Consider the following 26,103-nt stretch of genomic DNA (forward strand, 5'->3'; position numbering starts at 1 on the left):
AAATGCCTTCTCACAAGACATTACATAGAACGACACAAGGAGACAGGTTTCCTCTGCTGAAGTTATACAGGGTGACACATACAGCCTTTTTCACAGAAACTGATAAGACAAATTCAGCAGGTACAGCCTTATTCCATGAAGATACTGCAAATGTTGAACTGCTGCCTATTATGTACAGGTGGCTTCCTGTATTAACACTTGTGTATTCCAATACTTTATTCATGGGCTCCGTTTAACATATTGCAATAGATTATTGGTGGGCTGCCTGAACTTTTTAAATAAAACCCTCACTCCAGTTCCAACAGGATCCCACTCTCAAACATGCACTTAGTAACATGTTTGTTCAACAGCCTCCCTTCTATTTTCTGGCCATGTGCAGGCTGCTTCTTTTACTGTTTCTTCCAGCTGCTCAATTACATTCTGTGGCAAATCACATAATCAGAATAAGTGAAATTAAGCTTCAAATGTTTCAGTAGGATGCCATTACTTGAACCAACAAAATGCAAGAGCAAAAGATACTGTTCAAACAGCCAATAAAGAATCAGGGTCATCAAATAAAAGAAAATGTTTGAGGAAAGGATCATTTTCCATGCTCTGCAACAAGAAGGAGCTGTTAAGCCTGTCTTTTAAATTCTTAAAATAGATACCTATTTATTTCAACCACTTTGGTCTTGCCAGTGAAAGAATCTGAAATCTGAAGAGAGCTCTGTGAAACACTTAAAAAAAATACTCTGAGGGGAAATGGTTTCTGCACATTGCAAGTCTGAGGGGCTTGCTAATGGTAGACACACTTGTGGGGAAGAATCAGCACTACTATTAAAGTTCTCTCTCATTCATTTCTCAACAGGGCTTCCATCACCCCACCCCCAGAAACATAACAATTCATGTAGCAATTTCCCTTTTTTTCTTTTTTCTTTTAATACAAAAGAAACAAGCAGACAAAACCCCTTCAGCCCCAGTACCACTTTCCCCTCCACACCCACCCTGCTCCCACTGCCCTTGTCCTAGAGTGCAGCCTTCCCCTGCTGCCAATACCAGAGTCAGTTTTTCAAAGAAGCTTGCAACCCCTAGTTCTCCTCAATCAAAGTCAGATCCAGATCGCTAAAGTCTGGTTGGAAGAGTGTTCTTTTGCTGGCTAAGTTCCAATTTAATCGCCTTGCTGCTTCTGCTGCTGCTGCTTCTTCTTCCTCCTCACTTTCACTAAGCACCTGAATGCAATTGCTGATGGGACTGCATGGAGCAGAGGGTGCTTGTGGGCTGCAAGCCAAGAGCCATGATGGATAGCCACCTTCTTCAGATCTGTCTAACTGACATACACCTCCTGCAAATGGTTTCTGTCAAACAAAACAAAGAAATTAACATACCAACCTATCTTTCACACTTTACTTTATTACATAGTTCATGCATGTAATCCGCAAAGTCTGAGAAATCCTTTAAAACTATCTCGGGGGCGGAGGGATTTGTGGATGTTGGTGGCCTCAGGGGCTTGCTAATAATCCAAGGTGGACTCATTAGTGGGGGCTGGGGGAAGGTTCAGCATTTATAAGTCTTAATGATCACTTGTGCTAGAGCATGGGTTCCCAACTTGTGGTACTCCAGATGTTGCTGAACTAAAATCTCCCATGAGCCCCAGCTACAATTTATTGTGGCTGGGGATAATGGGAGTTGTAATTCCACAGCATCTGGAGTAACACAAGTTGGGAGCCCCTGTGCTACAGAACTTTTAGTGTAATTCACTGTCATAGTTTGCTACCTTTGTCCCCTAATGGAAGGAAACCTATTTTGGCTTCAGAGGATGGAGACAGTTAACCTCTTTGCTGCTATAGGCTTGATGCTGGCTATGAAAAGAGCCTGGATTTTGGAATCTGGATTTTGTAACACTGCTTCTATTACAAACCTAAGCTGCCAAGTGTGGGACTGGCACTGGTAAGAGGTTATTCTAAATAAGCTTTCCTGAACCATTCTACCCACATATAACCTGTACTTCCAGTGTCACTCCTCCTCCTCCCATCACATCCTTCCTAAATCAAATCCATGCCCCTACCACAGTCATGCATTCACTCACATTTGCCTTCTCAGTCAGCAACAGTCTAGTTCTACTAACTTCAGAAGGAGGAGTACTGCACCTCTGTACAGTTGGCACTACACTTCAATGGGGATTAAGCTACCCCTCTCTGTTCTCTGCATGGGACAAAGCAGTGGCCATAACATTCCCTTTCAGCAATAATGGAAGGTGCTGCCTTTGTAAAGTGTGCTCTACCCAGCTATGTCTGTTCGAGTTCTCTGCACTCTGAATCTGGAAGGCTTGAAATGGCCTTCCATTTCAAGCCTTTCAGATCCACAGTGCAGAAAATTAGAACAAAATAGCTGGGTAACACATTCAAGAAGCAGACTACTGCTGGTCATGTGTTAGCCCTACAGTACTAGGGCATGTACACAAGTAGTTTCAGTTGTGAACCAAGAATGCAAGTGTACAAGCCTTGGAGCAGGATCTGTCATTTCTGTATTCTGCACAGCACCTAGCCCAACTGTCAAACAAACAAACAAACATGGGACAGCGTTTTGCTAAATATGTCTCCAAACTTCTTCCCACTTCTCACTGCAATGCTCTTAACTACTGCCTGTTATAAAATGGTTTAAGAATGGATGTCAAAATAATCATGTTCTTCATTACGTAAGCAAACTTCTTGCTTTACTTTAGAAGCAGACATTTTGTTTCTACTCTCTCATTTGATTTACAAAGGCAGGCCCTGATCAATGTTGCTCTTTCTCTGAAGGCAAATGGATGGGGTAGTGTCTGCTTCCTTCCCTACCTGATTCATCTTGTAGAAATCAAGTGAGGGCCTGTGCCATCTCACGTCCTCATCATGGCGCCGCTTGAGACCACATTTCCTGGTGTCCAGGTCACAGGGTTGTGAGCGGCTGCGAGGCAGGCTGTGCTGGTGTCGAAGCAGCTCTGGTGTGGAAGTAGTAGAGCTTCGTGGGGAGGGCAAGAATCTGACAGGTGACAGGGAGAAACGCCGTTGCAAAGGGTAGGGCTGTAATGTCTCTCCAGTCTCCCATGGTACACTTGCTGGGGATTCTCGAGAAAGGGCCAGACTGAAGAAAGGTGGGCTCCTGCCACCACCAGCACCATCTTGAACACACTGATGAGAGGCACTGGGGGCAGGGCTGAAGGAAGGTCTATTGGCTCTCTGGGCCAGGTTCTGAGGCCGTACTGCCAAAGTGTCCCCTCCACTGTTGTCCCGACGTTTTATATGCGTCCAGACTTTGGAGCCCAGGGGCCTCCAGACAGCCTGCCAACGGGAGAGGTCTTCAGGCACCGAGAGTGAACGGCAGTGTCTTTTGGTGGGGGGCACAGAAGCCTTTTCTGCGACTAGTGGGTTGGAGGCCAGTGTTTGGGATGTGAGGCTGTTCTGAGGGCTGTTGTCTGGGCTGCAGGGGGGCAGGGGAAGGCTCAAGCTGGAGTGTTGGTAAAGATCTCTGCTGTCTTGAAGATGGATCTTTGGACAGGGAGCCAAGTCCCTCCATGAAGCTCCCTCTGCAAGAAATACCACAGACAGAATAGAGATGAAGTTTTCAATAACCACCCCAATCCACATTCCAAATACATCTTTTGATATGCAAGGAACTGGCATTCACAGTGGCTTTGGTTTTTTCCCTGTTAGCACCAGTTGGGCACCTCTCTACCCCAACTCCAAGTTGTCAGAACCTCCTTCAACTACAACAGTAGAACACACCACCATTCCAGGCACTTGCGTTATCTAGGTTCTTAGATCAGAAGTGGTCCCAGTTATTATGGTACATGTTCCTCATTTCCATTAGAATTTACAGTCTGATCAAACTTATTCTTCATTCTCCTCAAGTAATGGGCAACCCACAAGGACACCAAGATGGGAAATGGTCTCCAAGACATTCACCATTTGTTCCCCTTAGTTTCTCAATTAAGATGCCCGTGCCATTTCCTCCTGCAATACATACAAGGTCTTTGAAGTCATGAAGTAGTTCTCTAACCATGCCAGAAAGGAGAAACTTTTGAACCAGAGAAATGTAATAAAGCATTTTATGCTTATATCCTACTTACAGTTAGAGTAAGGTGTCACATAAAAGAAGATAGAGACATCCTATCTAAGAATTTTCTCACAATACCCCAGTTAGAGGACCTGAACAATGAAAACAGTATCTGAACAGCAATAATTAAAGAAATCAAAATAAGACTGAAATGTTGTTTAGGCATGAACACTTCCTGCCTCAAAGGGTTAGTATTACCAATGATTTAGGGCTGCTTTTCATGTTTTCTTCCCCCTTCACACATTAACACATAATGAAATAGTTGGAAGATGATACACCAGAAACAGTTGCGTATGTCTATGACCAGCAAACAGAAAGGTCTTCCAGCCACTTCCTTACAAATATTAGACAGGTACTGGAAAAAGCAAGAACAGTGCTTCAGCCCTGCTGTTCCCCACAAAAGACAGTCTTAATTTAATGGCATTGTTTTTCTACAGCTCCTTTGCCCATTACTTTGCACAACAACAGAAGTTGTAAATGCTAGTGGGTGACAAGCAAATGAGTGAACAACCAAGCCAGAATTCATGCAGCCATGAAACAAAATCCAGAGAAGCAGAAACCATGAACTCTATTCAGGAGTTGCCTATGACTGACAGCTACAAGGCAGGCCTTTCGAAAAATGAGCTAATATGGATCATATAATCCAAAATCATACCAAAGAATGCAATATCCATGTCAGACTTGCAAACAGAAATAAGGCAACCAACACAAAAGCTAGAATCAAACATGCCACACCAAGAGGGGAAAGGAGCAAGCACAGGACAAGAACCTTGCAAGACATAAAACCATGCTTTCAGACAAAACAGAAGGGACAAGTTTCATTATCCTGAAATAATCACAGAAAGACATCCAATCTGTGCTCCACAAGCATAGTCAAAGCCTGAAGAATCAAACACAACCAGGAGTTCTGCAGTACCTCAACAACTAACAAAGGCATTGTGGTATAAGTTCTCTTAGATCAGAGCCCACTGCATGAAGTAGAATGCATTAAGATTAAATCTAAAAAAATAAAGTCCAAATAAATCTAAAAAATAAGTCTTATAAGTTAGATCTGCCTTCACTATCAACATCATGCATCAAGTAGGCTCATCTCTCTCTCTCTCTCTCTCACACACACACACACACGTACGTTAATCTTTCAGGTGCCACAGGATCCTCATTGGACACTCCATCTGAGCATTATTACAGAGTGGGAAAAGATCCTTGAACTGATATTATCCAGTTCAAAATCCTAACACAGGCAACCAAATACCTCATCCTGCAAACAGGGATTTAAAGCCAAGTAACCCATCCTGCTTTAGGATTTAGCTTGTCAATAAAACCAATTTCTCCTCATCCCAGCTCACTATGCACGTACAAGCCATTAAATGGAACATATTCTAATTTGAAGCCTACAGACCATAAAGGAGTCATACACAGATATATCTAGCATACACAGATTGCTAGAACATGAGTACAACACAAGTGACCACAACAGTCGCAGGAATGACTCAGTTTGGAAGAGAACACTCTCTTTCTCTCTTGTAGAGAAATGTGCCTAAAGAAGAGAATGTGCTACAAAGGTGTTACTTTAGAGTGAGTGACTGGAAGCTATTCTGTTCCAACTCAGTATCAGAAACACACAGAAAGTTTCCTGCATGGAATGGTACATAGTTGGGGTTTTTTGTTCTTGTTGTTTTTGCACACTTCAGGTAAGAGCTGCCGAAGAGCCAAGACGACAATTAGTTTGATAATTTGAAGTCACTGGAAAAGGTTTTACAACACTGAGATTAATTATATACCAACATCCTCCTTGAGCCAATAACAATAAGAGCCAAAAGCATTATTGTAGAAGGCAGCTACTAATTTTTAAATTAAGATCATAGGGCTTATCCAACTAGCATCTGTTTCACTGCATGCATGATCATGCACATTCATGATTCAATTTCTAAAGCTGAGTAAAATTATTCCAGTTGTATTCCAAAATATAGCTATTACAGTATATTTTTACTAAGAGCCCATAATTAGTAATAGCTAACATCCAGAATAATATTGTATGCATCAAAAAATATGTTTCACGTGTTCATGAAAGGTGGAGGGATGATTTTCAAAACTTCCCCTTTCCTCTGTAGACCACTGTGCCTCTTGAAAATATGTCCCCAAGGGTGCCACAACCTTCTGAAGCATATTTTTGAGAGGCACAATAGTCTCCAGAGGAAAGGGGAGATCTGTGAAAATCCCACATCCCCTGTCGCACACATGAAACATTTTTGATGCATACAACATTAGTCCGGATGTCAGTATCTATACTGAAGATTTCCATGACTAGAATACCTGTGGTGGTATTTGGCATGTGCATTATATAGCATTTTAATATAGGCTACACCTGATATGGACACTGCAAAATTAAACAATATTTGTTAGATATAACAGTGATGGTTGCCAAGACAATAATGAATACAAACAAGTAGAACATTAGAAAGACTGATTTTAAAAGCTACCTGCTAGAACTACCTTTCTTCCCTCCTTTGCAGATGGCATTAAGCAGACCAGGTGATTTAGCCTCCATTTCTCAGAAATATGAAATTGATTTACTGAAAGCAGCCATTTCCATTATCTACTGAGAAGCTCTCTTGCTTTTAACCCTGGTTAATTCCTGTTTTAAAAATTGGCCCTTTGTTTACACTAAGCTTTCATGTAAGAATTGAAATGGTATTACAAAATACATGGTCTCCAAAGGATGACCTGGAAAGCAACCTAAACTTATTAAAAGTGAGGTGTATAAAGAGATTAAAAGATAAAAAAGACAGACGAGAGAAATGGATGTAGGCACAAAAGGTGGAAGTCCAGCCAGACGCTCTTACCAGGCGCTATCTGGAAGGGGCTGCCACAGCTGGCCACATCAGCATGATCAGGCAAAGGCTAGGGAGGGAAACACAAGGAGTCACCACATCACAGCAAGGACCAGCATCTCACAAGCACCTCTGGCTCCAGTTCCCACCATATGACCTATAATAATGTTGATACCAGCAATGGGATTTCATCAACATTGATTTCATGCCCTATCTAAATTCCCCAATCCCTACCTTCAAGCTCTGCCCAAAAAGTATCCAAACCATATTTTGATCTGAGCTATTGGGAGGGAGGGGAAATAAATCACAGAAACTCCAATTTGCTCAAGCTTGACTAGCACACTTGTCTACAAGGCTCTACATATATTTAAGCCTTCTTTTTGGTGCCATGCATATAATCGATTGAAGATGAAAAGCCTGAGGATACTTTTCTGATGAAAAAGGCCAACTAAGACATTCAAAATTCTAGACAACAACAATGGAACAAATCTAAAATTTGTATGACTCCCATTTCTCTTTTGGTGTACTTTTTTGCTGTTCTATGGTGACTGGAATCTCTTTGGAGCAAGGAACATGCATCATTTGTCTATATGCCAACTTTTTTAATATACAGAAAAGTCAGACATCAAATAAAGTAAGTCATATTAAGACCCACAACTTCTACATAGACAAGGAGCTAAATTCTAATCTCCTGCAATTCCTGGTTTGACAGAGACACACACCTAATTAAAATAGAATGGAAGTGTTCATTCTTGCCATCTCCATCCCATTTTATAATGGTTCGTTTCCATATGCTGACAAAATAACTTGTCTCTAAACATTACCAAGAGAGTTGAAACTTATATGGTTGAGGTGAAGCCAATTTTCAAGCCCAAGAACCATTGGCTTTTTACTGCAGAGATCCACCTGACCAGACAATATGTTGTCCTTCCCTGCAAAAGCTTCATTAGGCCCCATCCCATTCTTGGAAGCCTACATCTCATGGCCAAACCTCTGAAGAGTAAAGGAGGGCTCTGTTCTGCTAGTCTGGAAGCATATGCTTCTTGCTCCAGTGTGATTCACTCCCTTTTGACACACAATCACACTCTTTGGTTTTCCAAGTCAGACCATTTCTCTCTAGGATAGTTTCAAGAGCAGCTCCCTCTGTATAGCTGATTCTGCCCCCATTAAGATAAACTATGGGAAAATTAAAGACCCAGAAATGCTTTAGATTTAGTTAGGGATTGGGTGACTAAAGAGACAAGGTAGATAAAACACATGCACACAAGCTGTGACTAGGAGAGCTTGAAAACTACAGGTCAATTTCTCTTGTGAAGGTTACTCAAGTTCTCAAATAGGGGATACACAACTAAGGGGGTGGGAATTGGCATTTGGAGGTGACAATCAGGAAACTGAAGTCTTCTACTGCAGTAAAACACTTGGAAAAATGTTTCATAGAACAAGGAAATACATCAGCATCTTCTTGATGAAAATCCCACCACACACAAAATATACTAACATTCATTCTCTTTCGCCATCTTCTCTAGAGGAGGCTCCTCCTTTGCTCTCAGTCATGCAATGACCAAAGGCACGTTGCCCTTTTCCTGCTCAAAACAGAAGCAACAGTAGCAAATGTAATGCTAACTTGGAACACATCTGACAGACATGGTGATAACTTCAGACCATGTTGGTTGACACTACAGATAACCAAAGGCAGCACCAGCATGTTTTTTTAAAAAAGTGCACACATACTTTCATGCCCTTAGGGCAACAGAAAAGAATGGAACTGTATGGGCTGTCTTCACCTGCAAAAGAGAGAAAGTCTTGGGTAGGGCTTCCCATCCAAGTAGTAGTGCTTAAGGCAAAGCATCTTCAGTCAGCAAAGACAATTCCACCCTAGGTCTCCAAATTTCCACATCTAAATTCCTGCCTCATTGTCCTGTGCATGCCAAGTTGCCTCCCAAATCTAACAAAAGTCAGAAACTTTTCCAAGTTCTGCCAAAAAAAATCTTCCAAACATGTTGAGTGATTAGAACAAAGCTGCATAAGAAGGTCAGCTGTGCAAGTTGTCATTCACCTGAAACAAGTGGCAACTTCCAATATGCAAACTATCCCTGTTGCAGTGACAGAGCAAGGTGCACGGCTAACAAGCACTGTGCTGTGCTCAACACTAAGCCAGTTAGTGGGACAGAATGCATGTGACTCTTCTAGCATTAGACATCCAGTAACCCTTCAATACCAAGAGAGAGTGTGCCATATACTGTATGCAACCGCCATAACTCGGCTATAAAGGTTGCATGCATAGCACACTCAGTTCTAGCATGAGAGAGCTACCAATTCTAAATCTAGAAGAAGAAAACACATCCACAGCCTCCATAGCATAGCTCACAGCTAAACACATTGCTAAACTATGGAGGCAGCAGCAGAATGGGAAAAGCAGCAGCAATAGGTGGGAAGAGTAGAATTTGGGAAGCCTCCCCTTGAGTAATTATTTGCAAGACTGAAGAAAAGACATGCAGATTTTTCAAATGTGACTAATTTATTCCGATCATAAAGTCTGAATTTTCTGGGAGCAGAACAGGATTATTCAACTAGTTGCCCCAGGTGACACACCTGCTAATATCATGGGCTGTTTATATATGATCACCCAAAGCCTTCCTTCTACAAATTGCCATCATTTCATCTTCTCTGCATGGCCAGCTATCAGTTCACTCTTTAACCCTTGTTACTCTTCTATTAAACTCTGACTGCTTCCTCCACCACTGCAACACAATTGTCAGGTTTGGGGTAAGACCCTAGCTCAGTGCAAGATAATCTGTTTTGCATGCATAAAGTCCCGGGGTTTAATCCCTTGTATCTTCAGGCAGGGCTGGGAAATACTTGTCTGAAATCCTGGAAAGCTGCTGCCAGTCAGTACTGAGCAAGATTGACCAATGAACTGACTTGATACAAGGCAGCTTACTATATAATCTATGTAATGTTCGGTCAAATCAATGCAAGTGTATATGACTGAAAGCTGTCTATTTCAACAGTGGCCAGCCAGATGGCACAAGAAAGCTGACAAGCAAGATATGATGGCAGTCTCATTCCCCTGTCGATCTCTGGATTTTGTTACTTAAAGAGATCATATCACCTTTGTCTATTGTGAATCCCACCCAAATTAGACCCATTTACCTAGCAGACATTATGTTCCATAGATTAAATCGTGTGTTTGTGGAGGGTGGCATCTCTACACTCTGTCTTAGGCAGTGTACAAATGATAACTTCTGATGAGCAAGAGAAGCCATTTCCCCATGGCACTAGCTCCAACCCAGCATCAGCAGCTTGATAACTGACTGTAGAAAATATGAACCAAAGGGATGATGGAGTAACAGCAATGCTTGTTTCTCAACACTAAATTGCAGTAGTTTCCACCATTCCACACCAATCACTGGAAGGTGGAATTGACCAAAATTTACTGACCTCACAGCAAAGTTCCCGCTCCCCACTCTTTTTAAAAATAAATGAATACATAAGTGCCTGAGTGCACAGATATGCATCCATACTTTCATGTACTAGACACTTTTTTTTTTACGTTCTACTCTGGCCATGGAGAGGCAGGAAGGAGGTGGGCAGAGAGGAGTGATACATAGCACTGTCCAGTAGGCAACCATAAGAATCATACCACAAAATATACACTGAGCTATTCCAGAGGTGCTGGTCATGTTTCTGAGGACTAGTTTTAACTTTTCCAGGGTACAGGCTGAAGTACAGAACACCTGCAGGAGTGGTTAGCAGTGAGATGCAAAACAGTATCTACCAGAGGCAGTGCTGGCTCTACCATCTCTCTGTGTTATCTCCCAAATTGAGAATGCTATTGGTTCTCACTAAATGTAAAAACAGAAGGCCTAGATCCAAACAGTTGCTTAGACTTCCACAAGAGGTTCACACTAGTCCATTGGATTTTTTTATTATTTGAACAGCAGCTCTCCAAGCCATAGCACCACTTCTGGGCTTCTGAGCACCACCTCAATTTCAAAAGCAGTTTGCCAGTTGGCACAAGGAGCAGGCTGTTCGATAACAAGTATAAAGTATCTCTAGGCTTACAGAACTCATTCCATGGTCATTTGGATCCCAGCTGTAGGAAGCAGCAGCTCGCAGCATAGGACCCATTTCCACAAAAATGAGACTATGCTTCAAGATAAAAAGCAAAGATATTGCTAAGACTGGTCTAACGTTAAAAACCAAGGCAAGACATGGCAAATCTTACCAGGCTGATGCTGAAGGATGTGCATTTCAGTTCCTCCAAGCTCTGTTTCTGTAGCTGCTCAGTTATCAGGGTGATCATGGTTTCTTATGGGAGGCCTGGCACCAGAACCCCTTGAGAGACTCCAGCTTCTGCCTCCTGCCACCCTTTCGCCTCCCTCAGCAAGTCCAGCTGTGTCCTAACATCTTCAGCAGCAGCAGCTACCACACCTGCTAAGTTGTCTTCATCACAAACTAGCCATATTCCATGTCATTATGAGGAACCCTGTAACAGATAGGCATATTAATACATGATATACCATACAATCTATTTTCTCCAGATCTGCTGAAACAAAAAATGCTTTCTTTATATTATCTACATGTATAATAGAAGGTAAGTCTGAGAAACAAACTATGCTCTCTCTCAGTTCTAACTCCCAGGGAGTTAGAATTATGTGTGGTACATACATGTATTAAACAAGTTAAAGCTGGCAGGATAGATAAGGCTCCCAGTCTCTCCACTCAACAACAGATTCTGTCCTCAACAATTTTACAGGTCAAGACCCCATTTATAAGCCAGCTGTAGCTACTATACAACCTAGAGTTTCATTTCTTACATTTTAAACCTGCCCTCAAAAGTACCCAACAGCACATATGACTCCCTCCTCCACATTAAAATCCTCACAATCACCCTGTGAGGTAGGTGAGACAGAGAAAGCAACTAGCTCAAGGTCAGCTGATGAGGAATGTTTGGTGGGGATCTGAACCAAAAAACTCAAGCTCAATAATTGTACATTTTGTATTCTGCTTCTTTTGTTTTCCGCATCAGGTTGTGAAACTAGTTCACTTGTCTCAGCACCTAAACTGTGTCAGATCAATCCCCCCGCCCCCACTGGGGCTCAGACACATCACAGGCAACTAGCATTTCATTTCCACAATACTACTAAATGCTGGTATTTCAGTGTTTTCCAAGGGCCAAGAAAAATGAATCGTATTCTTCAAATATTCTGTAAATATAAGCACTCATACTGCAATCTGGGTTTTTTAAATGCATTATGATAAAAGGTACAATACTCCCTGATAAGACAGTAAAACCTAGTTGTGAACACAGTCTGAATAAGATCCATGACCCATCTGATCTAATCTCCCACTCTCAGCACTTCTCAGCACCCAATAAACCAGAAGAAGTCTTAAAACCCACTATAAACTAAGCTAGATTATTTGTCACTGCCACATGTACCCCACCTTAAAGTTCCCCACTTGACAAGAACAAAAAAGTTCAGATTACTCATAGCATCAATAGTAACCATTCTTATTAGTTTTATCACATATGGATAAGCAATGGATAAATTAATTCTCCTTAACCTTTTAAGCCAACATATTCTGAATCTTATCTGAAATTCTGTTTTATTGAACTCTCTTTTTTTGTGCAAATTAATGAGAATGCCTTCTGAAGTGTCTTTGCTATTGGGGACTCTCAGATTAGTATCAGGTGTCCTGTTAAAAGCCAAGAGAAGTATCCTTTAAGATCTATTAGGGTAAAAATGGCAAATAGACAAGCTATTTATGTTGCTCATTCTTTACCTAGACCAGAGAAAGCAAATAATCTACTACTACAACTAACTAACTAACTACACACACACACACACACACATATATATATATATACACACACACACACACCCCACTCTGCAACCAAAGTTCTCAAAGCAGTTTACATATAAAAATACATAAATAAGATAGTCGCCTGTACCCAAAGGGTTCACAATCTAAGAAGAAATATAATGCAAATACCAGCAATAGCCACTGGAGGAATGTTATGCTGGGGTTGGATAGGGACAGTTGCTCTCCCCCTGCTAAATATAAGAATCACCACTTTAAAAGTTGTCTCTTAATCCCAATACATACTCTATCTATACACCACTTTTAGCATTTTAAGTGCTTTCTAATTATAAGTGCATTTTATGCTTCTGCCAAAATTCCCATTTTACGAATACAAAACCAAGTCAGAAAAATTTGTCCCAGGAGATCTAGAATCTAAGACAAACAGATTTTGAACCCAGATAAATACTAACTATTACAGTCTCACTCCTTAAACCTGCAGCTGTGGGAAGTCACCCCTATGTCCAAATAGGAAACTTTTGTTAAGAGCCTTCTAGCATCTCCCCTCCCCCCCGCCCCGCACACACACCAGTGTTATCCATCTATTTGGTGGAATTCATTCCATTCTGGAATTCAAGCTCTCACAGTTCTGTTGGCAAGTCAGACCCTAATATTATCAACCCATCTTACTCTATATAAAGCACTATGTAGACAGATGGAGTATTATCATTATTAACAACTGCATAAGAATTACTCTTATGTTTGCAAATAGTAACAAGCAAATTGGCCCAAAAATGACAAGGGAAAGAACAGGATAAGCAGAAGCCTGTGAAAACTATATTCAACAAGGTAGAATGGGTGGTGTGAGAAGAGACAGCTCACGAAGACCCATGTTGCATTTCTTTGAGATGAAAGGAACTGACAGTCCAACTCCTGGCCTAATCAAGAATTAAACTGGCAAGGTCAGGAGTGCTGCTTTCTTGAAAATCATGGCAACAAGCCAAGTTTTCTATATATTACATCCCTAAAGCATTACATCAAATTGTTAATTTTCTGTTTAGACTGTGTACTCAAAGTTCTCTAGGTCCTCCCTATTGCATCTTAATTTGTCTCCTGTAACACCATTTACTTAGTACACTTATTATACCATCTATTCAATATAACTCAAGTTAGTTTAAAGTAAAAGGTAAAGTGTGCCGTCGAGTCGATTTTGACTCCTGGGCAGGGTCATAACTACTATTAGGCAAGGGGAGGCGGATGCCTGGGGCCCCCCACGCCTCGAGGGGCCCCCCAGAGGCAAGTCACATGTGAAGTAAGTGTGTGTGTGTGTGTGTGTGTGTGTGTGTGTATCAGCGAGAGGCCCATTTTAAAATTTTGTCTCTGGGCCCACTCCAGCCTTGTTACGCCCCTGCTCCTGGGGTTTTATTTGGTAAAATACAGGAGGAGTTTACCATTGCCTCAGTATGAGACGATGCCTTTCAGCATCTTCCTATATCGCTGCTGCCCAATATAGTACCAGTGGGGATTTGAACCGGCAACCTTCTGCTTGTTAGGCAAGCATTTTCCCACTGCGCCAGTTTACAAAAGATAAAATTTATCTTTTGTAAAGTTTTATGAACTCAGAGAAAAATCCTACTTATTATAATAGGGAGAAAGAGCTAGGCAGCATATGGATTTAATAGTGTTATACATTTAAAGCAAGATACACTGACATATTTCACAGATTACAGCAGGGTAATATTTCAAAGACATTTTATTCTACAAAGAACAAAAGGAGAAAAGGTTAGGAACCTCGTAATAAGTTTAAGTACACTTATCTATCTCAATCTCCCCCTACCTTTGTCTCTCCCTCCCCACTCTGTTGTGCTCCCTGTTGTCCATTTTAGACTGCAAGCTACTTAAGGATTGGAACCTGTCCACTTTTTTCTTAAGAAACACAGTAATATTATGTACACTCATGGTGCTATATACATAGAATACATTTTAAAGTTAAAAAATATTAGCCAATCTTATTTTTTTAACATTATAGCTTTTTATAGATATCCACAAGGATCCCCAGATATTTTTCTAAATTCCTACCACAGATCTACTAATCCTGGAGTCCTATGCACACTTTCTAGGAAGTAAGTCCCTTCAAAATAGTGAAACTTACTTCTAAGTAAACATGCATGGAACTGAACTGCGTGGAAAGGAAGAATTTAGTTTTTAGCCTACCTTCCTTGAGAAAAAGTAAATTTATGAGATCACCCAGCATTGAGTGAGTGAGAGCGAGAGTGTCACTATGATGCCTGAACCAATATGAACCAAATTGGGTACAGTTGTAGGGACACACAGGGACACCTCAATGGTGTCATTTGTCATCCACTCCAATTCAAGATGGTGGACATGTTAACTTTTGAGATACAAGAGGGCTCACTTGTGAACTGCCTAACCAATCTGAACCAAATTTGCTAAAGCTATAGGGACACCTGAACTAGGCATGTGCCCGAAATGTTTCGGAGGCCATTATAAAGGCCTCCGAAATGTTTTGGCGACGGTGGGGAAGGGTGTACTCACCCCTCCCGCCGCATTTCCCCCACCGGTGCTCTGTTATCTTTAAGCCCCTTGGGGTGGCAGCATTCCTCCCTGCCGCCCCGTTTCCCCCGTCGGCCGGAAGTAGCTAGTGCGCGTAACAGAGTGCCAGCGGGGGAAATGCGGCAGGAGGGACGAGTACACCCTCCCCCTACACCTCAACAGTGTAGTTTGTGATGACATCCACCCCAATTCAAGATGGTGGATGCATGAATGTTTGAGGTGCAAGTGGGAACCAATTTGGACCAAACTTGGTTGATACAGCTGTAGGCAGTAGCAGCTGGTGGGCTTTGGAGCGGTGGGGGCAGGTGAGAACCTAGTCACCAATGCTTGAGTCTACCCACTCCCCCTTTCCTCCATGTCAGCGGGCTTGGGTATTTTACCCAAGCCTGCAACCTTGGTGGAAAACAGAAAAGGGGAAAAAAGCAGAAGAACAGTGGCAAAATAGAAAACAGAGAAGTTTTGTGGGGTGGGGAGAGAAGGTAGAAGCAGAAAAGCCAAGGCAAAAAGCAGGGACAAAAGGCAGAAAGCAGAAAAGACATATGCAAACGGAAAAAGAGGGACAGAAGTGAGAAAGCAGGGATTGTATTCTCCCTCCCACCGAACAAACAAGCTAGTAAAAGATCAAACTTACCATACCAGCAACCAGGGAATCCTCCAAAGCAGGAAGCTTCCTCCAGCCCCTCCTCCCCTACCTGCAACTTCCTCTTTTGTTCTTACTGGCTGGAATAGCTACTACTTAAGCTGTTCCAGCCAGTCAGATTCCTAAGGGGTTCCTCCTGGCACAGCCCCCAGGAAGAAGGGGAAATATGTATTAAAAATATACTCCCTGAAGAAACCAGGAAGTGCAGTTTTTACCTATTATTTTAGTTCTTCCTTGGGGCAATGCCCGGAGAAGCCCCCTAGGAATCAGACTGGCTGGAGCAGCTTGAGTAGCAGCTGTTCCAGCCAGTAAGAACAAAACAAAAGTTACAGGCAGGGGAGAATGGGCTGGAGGAAGCTCCCTGCACTAGAGGATTCCCTGGCTGCTGGTAAGTCTGAACTTTTACTAGTGTGTTTGTTCTTGTTGGGGTGGGGGCACCTCTCCTGCCCTTACTGACCAGCCACCACTGGCTATAGGGACACCTGAATAGCAGAGTTTGTAATGATGTCATCTACCTCAATTAAAGATGTTGGGCGTGTGATCTGTTAACCATCTTTCACCAGCCATTCATTTTGTATATCAAGTTTTTCATTGCTCTCTCTGGATTAAATACTTCATACACTCTAGAGCTTCTACTATCATCAACAGTTTTTCTGCCTTACCCAGAACTTTAGTTTTGGTTAAATTTAGCAGTAAATACAGAGTATAGGATTTGGATCTTCAAGACTCAGTCATGAAGCCTGCTGGATGGCCTTGGGTAAGTCATTACAATCTAAATGGCAGGACAGGTGTAAAGATAAATTAAGATAAAGATGTACTGAAACCTACCCTGGGGCTGGGCCTCAAGGATAGGGTGGGGAAAATGTACAAAAATCATTAACACCAAGTCTTGTACAACATGCCATAGTTGTGGTTACTCTTCACAAAGAATATTGTTAAAAAGAATTCCCATTGTTTCCTGCCCTTAGGCAATTGGTTACAGTACTTGCATCTTTCTCTGCCCCTACTTACGTGTAGCTTCAGGCCACAAGCCTGAAAGTCCAGATAAATCAAGTCCCTTTACCTGACATTTTAAAAACAAATCCTGAACATTCCAATAGCTCAATAGGATGTCGTTTTCCCTTATAGTTTGTTTTCTTGCCCTCTCCTGCCCCATGTTATTTCATGAATACTCAGTTATAACATTTACAGTTGCCCATTTACTAAACACAATGCACCGGCAGGCCTTAAGCAACCTCCAGCCTCTATAAAAGGAAGAAACAGGGCAAGCCTCCATTGCTGGACTGTGGCATGCAGTGAGATTAAACTGTGTTTTAAGAATAGGTCCTATCAACCTAGTTGTAGGAATGCATCCACAGAGGACGCAATAGCTAACAAAGCAGAACCATCCCACCCTCCTCTGGAGGAGCCACTCTTCTCCCACTTCTCCAGCAAGGCCCTCCATTCCGAGCCACATTCCCATACATATTTCCCCACACAAGTAACACCCCAAACCCAGTTTGTCCTGAAACCCCAGCGTTACCCCCATCAACCCAATGATTCAAATCCTCGTAAACAAACAGAACCCCCGCCCCCCGCGACCATCCTTAGCTTCCTATATAACACGAGAAGCCCTTTAAGCCAGATATCTCACAAAGACAACCCCCCCCCAGACCCCAGGATATTCTCCCCACCTGGCTACCACCAAGATCTCTAATACACCCCCCCACATATTTCAACGTGATTGTCTCCTCCCCCCCACCCCACCCCCGCGCGACTCGGAGCTCCGCGGCTCCCTCCACCGAGCACCACCTTTTCTGGTACCCACCGCGCCAGTTGGAGGTGGCGGCGGCTCCAGCACCTTCTCGCGGGGCCGCAGCCAGAGCACTTGCGCGCCCCCCACCCCAATACCACAACGCCGGGACCGACCATCCGCCAAAGGGAGGCTTTCGTTCCCCGGCCCCCAGCATCCACCGGCCGTCTCCCCGCCCCCCGCCGCCGCTTCGCCGTCCAGCTGCTGCTGCCCCTCCGGCCCCCAGCCCCACCACCCCCCCAAGCAGGAGCCTCCGCTCCCCCTTCGGTCGGGAGTGGACGGACCTGCACAGGCCTAAACCATCCACGCACAAACCGGGGGAGGTCGAGTCGCTCAGAAGCGACCGACAGGACAGTCGCATAAGGAGAATCACCAGCCCACAACAAGCCACCACAAACGTCCTCTCACCGCAGTGCTAAGACTTTGCTATGGTTCTGTCTCTTGTCCCAACATCATAGTCTCATTCCCCCTTCTACGGACCGTACCACGTGGCAAAGCATGACGGGAGATGTAGTTGAAGCGAGGACCTGTTAGAACGGTGTTTTACACGCGCGCCCCCGCCCCTTTCTGTCTCATTCCGCTACAAGCGAAACCTATTTCCATAACTGCGAAGCACTTCTTTTGAACAAGACATTAAATTGTTTTCAGTGAAGGGGGATCTAGCCAATAAAATAGGAAGGGCATTTGTATGGCTAGGTTGCTAACACATTTAAAGCACAGTGCCCAGGATGAGCATGTTAAAAGTGTCTTCCCTTCTCCTGAACTCGTATTTGCCAGCCTTCAGCTATCTAAAATTGAGGAGTAGGAGTTCCAAACCCACGGGTTGAGCCTCGGTATCTCTCTTTACAGCTGTTTCTGGGGCTACCTCAAGTGTGGTTAGCACAGCTATGCTAAAGCTTTAAGCACTATAGCTGTAGGAGAGTAATTACAATCCAATAACCTGTGTCGGCCAAAGTCCAGGTCTTCCGCAGCCCCCCGGGGCCCCCCAAATCCTCTTTAGTCTGACCCAAGTCTTCAAGACCAAGCCACACTATGCCCATTGGGCACTATGCTAAATCACAAGTGAATAGTCATATACCCTGGTCACTTGTCTTTTTTCTACAGGTCTTTCACACAGCAGGGAGAAGCACCTTGGGTACTCATGCACAGTGCACCTTTATTCATTTCTCTTTTTTACAGGAAGGAACTAAACTGTTTTGCATTTGATGGAAAAGGCACAAACACCTCCCCTTTTACCCAATTCCAGTACCTTTATGCTTACAAATTCTCCCACTCCAACAGTTGGGAGATGATATCCTCAGCCACTAGCTATCCAAGCAAGTAAATGATTTTCTCAAAAACAAATACAAAAAAGAAGAGAAGGGCTTTTATCACACTACTGTGTTCATGTCAAGCAGATCTGAACTACGTACTTGATTCAACATGGAGCCTAGTGATGAGGTGACCCTGGTTGCTATCTCTGTTATTTTGATCCAGACTTGTATAGTGTCAGGCCTGCTTTCCCACTCTTCCCTCTAACAACTCAACAATGCAAAGGATTGTAAGCAAAATACTTGACTTTTTAAATATTCACCGCTTCTTCTCTATTACCCACCCTTCAACAACAGAAGTGTGCCTGGTAGTCAGGGCTCCTTTAACAGTGAACAAATGAAGTTGAGGTACTTTGTGAACTCTTTGCATTTATGAAGACTCAATTTAACGAGACTAAGCTTCATGATTCAATTCTGGGAAATAGATCAATCTCCCACCAAACTAAATAGAAAGAGAAATGAGGGAGGCAGAGGGTAGAAGACTTGAGGAGAGTTCTCCTCTGTCAGACACGGCTTCCTTGAGGGATCAGCTGCTTTGGGTTCCGAGATCACATGCACAGCCAAGAGCAGAATAGGCAGTCCTCCGCATCTTCCATGAAGTTGCCTCAACTGGAGGGATCATTCTGAGGCAGCCAGGTGTGGCCAGAAGATAACAATCCATCAAACTAAGAGCAAAGAAACTGTGTGAAAATGTGTAAAATTACTTCTCTTCGAATTTAAGTGTTATTTTCCCTTCCCTCATTAATAGCAGTTCCAGTGGGATCTCTAGTTTTGTGAGAATCTAGAACTCTGCAATTCAATTACCAAGTGAGTTATAGGATTTTGTTTATATAGGCCAAAATTCTCTAGTATTTTGTTGAACTATTCCAAAGTCTGAAGGGCCACAGGTGAATTCAGCTTTTGCTGGCAGATCCACACTGTGGACAAAGCTGGCTTGGCTTGACAGTCAACACCTACATACCTGTCTTCCCAGGGCTTCTTTACTCAGATTTTCCAGTGTCCCTTGCGCACCAAACCATTCATTTGAAAGATCATACAGAGGACCCATCTTGGTCACCAGCTCCTGCCTTGCAGACAAACAACATTAGACACTTTAGAGTAAAACAATATGTTCTGTTCCTCCACAGATACCCACATTGTATCCATACCACATTGGGAAAGAGGTGCAAGACTTCCCCTGCCCCAACAATGATAGTAGATTGAACAGTATAGGCTAAACTCTTTCCCCCTGCTATGGATCTGACTTGTGGCCAAAACATGTTGGTTATTGGAAGTCAGTAATTCTAAGCAAGTGAATACAGCTATTTATATTTTCTTCATATACACAGCACACCTGCATCTCTTCCTCATTTCTATGTACTTGCACCTTCAGAATTCGCATATCAAAGTATTCCCAAGAGTTTATGGGAACAAGAAGCATTTGCTCTCATTGAGATGCAAGACAGCTTTGTTGACAATTAACTCTGTCTCCATGGTGATAAAGAATACCAGCTAGAACACATATATAGGCTAGACCTGTGATTCCTGAACGGTGTGACAGGATTACTTTATAAATGGGTCACCAGGCTGCTGGTAGTAGATGTTGGAAACTGCTGCACAATAAGGGTAATTACTTCCCAATATTTTTATTTATTTATCTTACATTTATATCCCGCTCTTCCTCCAAGGAGCTCAGAGCATGCTTATTTTTATCCTCACAACAACCCTGTGAAGTAGGGTAGGCTGAGAGATACATGACTGCCCAGAGTCACCCAGTGAGTTTCATGGTTGAATGGGGATTCGAACTTGGGTCTTCCCAGTCCATCACTCTAACTACTATGCTATGCAGCCACAATTAAAAAGGTGGGTCCCTCAAATAATACATTTCATTGGCAAGTTTCCCATAATAGAGTGAGGAATGGGTTCTGCTCAGAGGGTATCTGAGATATCTGTCTCTCTTCTGATTCAGTCTCAAAAGATTTCCTCCCCAAAATTGGTCAGAAAAAATCAAGAAAAACTAGAAAGGTACTTGCCTTTTAAGTCCTTGTGTATTCAGTTCAGGTGGGTCCCAAGTATGCAGTGCCCGTCTCCACAACCTGATCTGCATATCCCAAGAGCGGCGACTGTATTTCTTAAACTTATTTGGAGTACATGGGTGAACACCTGATTGCCGAGCAGCCCTGAGACAAAACATGAAAATGAAACATGTTCTCCCAATAAAGCAGTCTTTAGTCCAGCATTAAGGTTTCTCAAAGCAGGACTATAGAGGAGACCAACAGATTTTCAGTGACTCATGAAGATTTGCCAGCCACCACCCCAGTTTTGAAGGAAAAACAATAAACTCTAAACATCTGCTATTTTGCAAAGCCTGCATTTGCAGATTAAAAACTTAACACGCATTGCTCACTTAGGGATCTGCTGGATGAAGCGCTGGTAGCCAGTGGTGTTTTTGCCATAGTCTATCTGCTTCTGTCTCCTTTTCAAGACTGTTTCATCTGTCTCTACAGCACATCTATGGAAGATAGGCAGGTAATACAGAGGCAACAGGAACATTCTATGGTTTTTGATAAACTACAGCAGGATCCCTAATGCAACTCACTTATATCCTGGGCTGGATCCTCTTGTCCCACCTGACCTTGTGCCCACACCTACACTGACCATCTTCACTCCAGGAGACAAGGCCTGGGATGATAGAGACCTGTCTCAAGAAAATAAGGTTTTGTTTACTGAATGTACAAGAGTCCTCTACAGGAATGAAAAGATCTTGCAATCTCAAGCTAAAATGGTTGCTATCTTGATGCTATTTTCAGGATAAGACATTCCTTTGACATTAGTTGAGTGTTTCATTAAATAAAATGAAACCTACCATTGAATCGTTTTTGGAACCTGGAGTTAGTAAAGTAGTCCAAAGGGCACACTCCCCACCCCCAATAAAGAATGACACAAAAGAATATCTTAGTGTACTAATGGTGTTTATTCTTTGACAAACTGAAATGTAAGGATCCCGTTAATCATCTATGAAGGCAAACTATTTTCTCTAGAGACCAACAGCTAAAGCTCAATAGCAAAGCAACAATTCTAATTTCACAGCCACTTCAAGATCAGAGCCTTCTATTCTAGGCATTTTAAATACCATGAAGACCATTCCTGAGATAATTTTTTAAAGATAAAATTTGATTTTATGCAAACTGAAATCAAAATTTCTATTGACTTTAAATACACAGGATAATGTAGGACAAGTTGGTTGAATGAGGAAGAAAGTGTTAGTATTTGTACTGTTTCATTTTATATCACTCTAGTAGGTGATGCCCGTTGTTGACTGGGCAAAGTCATTTTGGTAGGTTACGCTCATAGAAAAGTTCAAGCAATTAAATATATGTAATAGAATTTTTTATTAATCTGCTTACAAAAGGGAAGTAGAACAACAGTTTGAAATTTGTAGGATTTCAACTTCAAACATTCATTTTATTGGATTACCATATATTTTTGAAACATAGTAAATTTGAATCTGAGAAAGATCTTTTGGTCATAATGTCAAATCTGAAATATGGAACTGATTGAGAGTTAAACCTGTTGAGAACAACAGTTAAAAATCTGGTCATTATATTCAGAATTTCTTAAAGATACAAAAAACATATTCCAGTGTAACAGGTCTGATAGCAGCTAATTTCAGTGACAGGATTGTGAATGCAAAGTTTGGTATCTGTAGGTCATCGGGAAGTATAACTTTCTTTCATACAAACACACTCACAAGCTAACTCATATCTCTAGTCTTTACTAATCACCCAATACCCATAGCAATAGCAATAGCACTTACATTTATATACCACTCTATAGCCAGAGCTCTCTAAGTGGTTTACAATGATTTAGCATATTGCCCCCAACATTCTGGGTACTCATTTTACCGACCTCGGAAGGATGGAAGGCTGAGTCAACCTTGAGCCCCTGGTCAGGATCAAACATGTAACCTTCTGGTTACAGGGCGGCAGTTTTACCACTGTGCCACCAGGGGCTACTACGTCCATACTACGTCCACCACTCTTTATATCAAACTGAAAATCTCCAGAGTCATATCTCATTCTTTTTTTTTCCACAATCAAGCCATTTATTTTAACAACTGCTAGTTTCTCAGCAGTCTCTTGGTTATTCTTCTAGGAGCAGTCATGGTTAAACCTCAAGTTTTTCCATTTGGTCACTTGACTCTTTCATCTGTTTTAGCTCTATGTATTCTTTGTTGCTATAGCTTATGGAAAATACTGGTAATGTACAGGATCTGGGTGTTGCAAATTACTACAGCATCTTCAGTGCTAGAAAATATAGTAACCCTGAGTAGAAAGAGAAGAAGAACATTTAATGAATAATGTGGGCTCATTTACTCCTTGGGGCCATACTTCATTTTGAAACATACTCCCTCATTTAACCATACCTTTTCATCTGTTCTGCTGCAGAACACATGCAAAATTCCTCAGAGCTCCATCACGTATTCAGTTTTCCAGTATTTGTGCTTAAGAGGTGCTACAGACCACTGTGGTAGCAAAGTGCTCTCCATTATGTCAAATCCCCCAGTTAAGATTCATCAGAAGAACATTTAAAGGAATCCTTTCTGTAGATAACATGCTGGTTACAGCAGCATGGTCTACTTATCCTATTTTTTCCTCTGTGTTCCTATTTTCATTTATTAAAACAAATAAGTCAGCTTCCCTGCTCCATTTCTTGGTCACATCAGATTTCTGGCATAATGTACCTTCCTCTCCTGTGGTAAGCTCACACTTCAGTGCAGTTCTTTATTCTATAGAAAAGAGTGGCTCCATCAGACAAATTTTTATCAGAATTGCAATCGGTAAGACTTATTCCTACCTGAACAAATTTATCTCTTCTTGGGATCACTAGCATCTAGATAAGAATACATTTTGGCCCCACTCACATTTCCAATTTTAGCCCTGTACTGTACTTCATCCCATAAGAAGTCAATGGAACCCATTCATTTTTATGTGGGATAGAAAATATTTTGTTATTCACTTTTATCTTGCCCTACCACACAGGAGTTCAAGGCAGTTAGAAGTTCTCCTCCGCATTTTATCCCCACAACAATCCTGTGATAGGTTAGGCTGAGTGTGTGTGTGACTGACTCAAGGGTAACCAGTGGACTTTGTGGAAGAGTCTAAACCCAACTATACTACACTAGTGCCGGTCATTGACAGTCATTTCACACTTACTAACATGCCTCACGTTTAGAACTATTCCAACAGAATATTCTCCTCAGTTCATGGACACCCATAAGCGAGACAGGCAAGAGACCCTGTGGAAGATAAATCCTATAAAGAGAGAGACCACTTCCTTCACATTGCTTTTGACAGAGTCATGGGTCTCAAAGCAGGAGGCAAGCCAGTACTAGAGAACAGAGCTATATTGTGCTCTCATATATAAAATGGTCTCTTTACTGTGTCTTTTCCTCAAAGCAGGGGTCACACATAGGTTCCCCCTGGAATCAATCTGAATTTTAACAGGATAATCCATGCCCATGATTGGTGTCACATCATTTTCCAGTGTCACAAGATAATATTAAAAACCTGATGTCCTTCAGTTAGATGTCCCACATTTTAGAAGCCTTCCTCTAAATTTCCTGAGAAAGCCTTCTGGGTCATACAAGCATCTCAGATTTCTAACTCACTCTCTCAAGCCAAACAAATAACCCTCAATGAAGATACTTGTTATTAGTTCTTATCCCACATGAGCATACCTTAGAGTCTGATACAGAGCAACCTTCTCTATACCAGACTTCCCCAATCAGCTTCCTTCAGTACTGAATATTCCACATAGTAGCAAAGGGTTAGCTTTTCCTCATCCTTGGAAGACGTTTCCTCAATGTTTTTAATAGGCTCCACTCATATACACAAACTCATCTTATCTTAGCCCAAGTTGTGTTACCTACCCTTCTCTTTCCAACACAGACGATATCCCAGCAGCAAGTTCTCCATGGGTGAAATCCCAAGAGCCATAAAGCTGAGAACTGAGGAGCAAATTACAAGACAAAAGTTTATGTTATAGACACCTGTCAGACACTGCATTGCTGCCTAACTCTTGGAGACCATAACTTACAGTAGCTATCCAGATAAGAGAACAAACAATTGTTGTCATTTATTTCTCTTTATTTGGGTTTTTAAAAAAACAAGAAGTCTTGCAGGCAACATCACACTGATAATATGAAACATTTTTCTGAAGCAAAACATAACTCAACCCCCAAAATGAAGAAGTATCACCCAGACTTGCCACAGGTTTAGAAAGTTGGAGAATAAGAGCTGGTATAGTTAGTCTCTGCTTCAAACAAGTTTTTAGCCTGTAAGAAAAGAAACTAATCAATAAGATGATATATGGTGTCCAAAAAAACAAGAACCAAGGCTTGGAACGACTAGACTTCTCGATCTAGAAGAAAATCATTGCAAGACTATATCACAGTTATGAAGCAATTCACTTCTTCTTTACTTTGGTAGCATCCTTACTGCCCACTTTAGACACCGATACCCAGGTGGAAAGAGAATGGAATGCAACAGTCGCCAGGGCCAACAGCCATTCATTTTTCCTGTGGGCAAACTAAAACTCGATCTACTCCGAAAACCCAAAGGCTGGTACCTGTTGGTTTCAGGAACCCAGCCATGTGACATATAGCTCCGAAACTGCATAGTTTTTATCTAAACAATAAAGCCTCTGTATGGACCACATCATTCGCTTCCCACGCTTAAATCTCCCTCCAGCGGGAAGGAAGGGCGGGGCTTGTAAACACACCCTGGGCCTATCGCGTAAGAAGAAAGGGAGACAACCACTTGTTACGCGATTGGCTGTACGAAGAGCACAAAGGAGGGCGGACCTCTCCTGACACTTGCGAACAATAACAAATGTGGCCAATAAAGTTCCGCCCATTCCATCCTTTCCCAATAGACGCTCCGTTCTTCGTTGACGTTTATACCTCTGTTGGCCAATTAAAAGACCGTTAAACGCGTAGAACCGGCATCTCTTTCCCCGTGCTTTGGTGGTTGGCTCATGATGAGAGCGGCGTTTGGGATTGGTTTAGACTAAAGCGGTACGTTTAAATTCCCAGAATTC

The 26,103-nt window shown here is 42.3% G+C and overlaps 2 protein-coding genes across 21 annotated transcripts in view; one reads left to right on the forward strand and one right to left on the reverse strand.

Moving 5' to 3' along the window:
• Positions 1-495: 495 nt before the first annotated feature.
• Positions 496-25,946, reverse strand: FAM53C (family with sequence similarity 53 member C). Of its 14 annotated transcripts, none has more exons than XR_008315138.1 (9): positions 25,633-25,946; positions 24,935-25,012; positions 21,602-21,700; positions 21,410-21,514; positions 21,032-21,182; positions 19,985-20,086; positions 19,308-19,688; positions 11,131-11,391; positions 8,401-8,485 (listed from the first exon to the last, which is right to left on the reverse strand). XR_008315138.1 is itself a non-coding variant. In XM_053290506.1 (6 exons), the coding sequence occupies exons 3-6, from the start codon at positions 8,404-8,406 to the stop codon at positions 1,068-1,070; spliced, it is 1,059 nt and encodes a 352-aa protein (XP_053146481.1). In that variant the 5' UTR covers positions 8,407-8,485; positions 11,131-11,391; positions 17,729-17,895; the 3' UTR covers positions 496-1,067. The 14 variants fall into 14 exon arrangements, 11 of the variants coding, with proteins under 11 accessions (XP_053146481.1, XP_053146482.1, XP_053146479.1 ...); XR_008315139.1 differs by having other exon boundaries at positions 21,602-21,704; XR_008315140.1 differs by having other exon boundaries at positions 19,308-19,703; positions 25,633-25,944.
• The window catches only part of CDC25C (cell division cycle 25C), a 34,160-nt gene continuing 24,245 nt past the window's right edge, over positions 16,189-26,103 (forward strand). For 2 of the 7 annotated variants that reach the window (XM_053290485.1, XM_053290492.1), the window contains exon 1: positions 25,862-26,080. Coding sequence is in view for 5 of the 7 variants with exons in the window: in XM_053290487.1 (XP_053146462.1) it covers positions 16,264-16,309 (46 nt within the window). In the remaining 2 variants the exon portion in view is untranslated. Of the gene's footprint in view, positions 16,310-25,861; positions 26,081-26,103 lie in introns of those variants that run through there. The other 5 variants (XM_053290487.1, XM_053290480.1, XM_053290488.1 and 2 more) reach the window with 5 other exon arrangements.

This window comes from Hemicordylus capensis, chromosome 2, assembly GCF_027244095.1.
Source record: "Hemicordylus capensis ecotype Gifberg chromosome 2, rHemCap1.1.pri, whole genome shotgun sequence".
NCBI lineage: Eukaryota > Metazoa > Chordata > Lepidosauria > Squamata > Cordylidae > Hemicordylus > Hemicordylus capensis.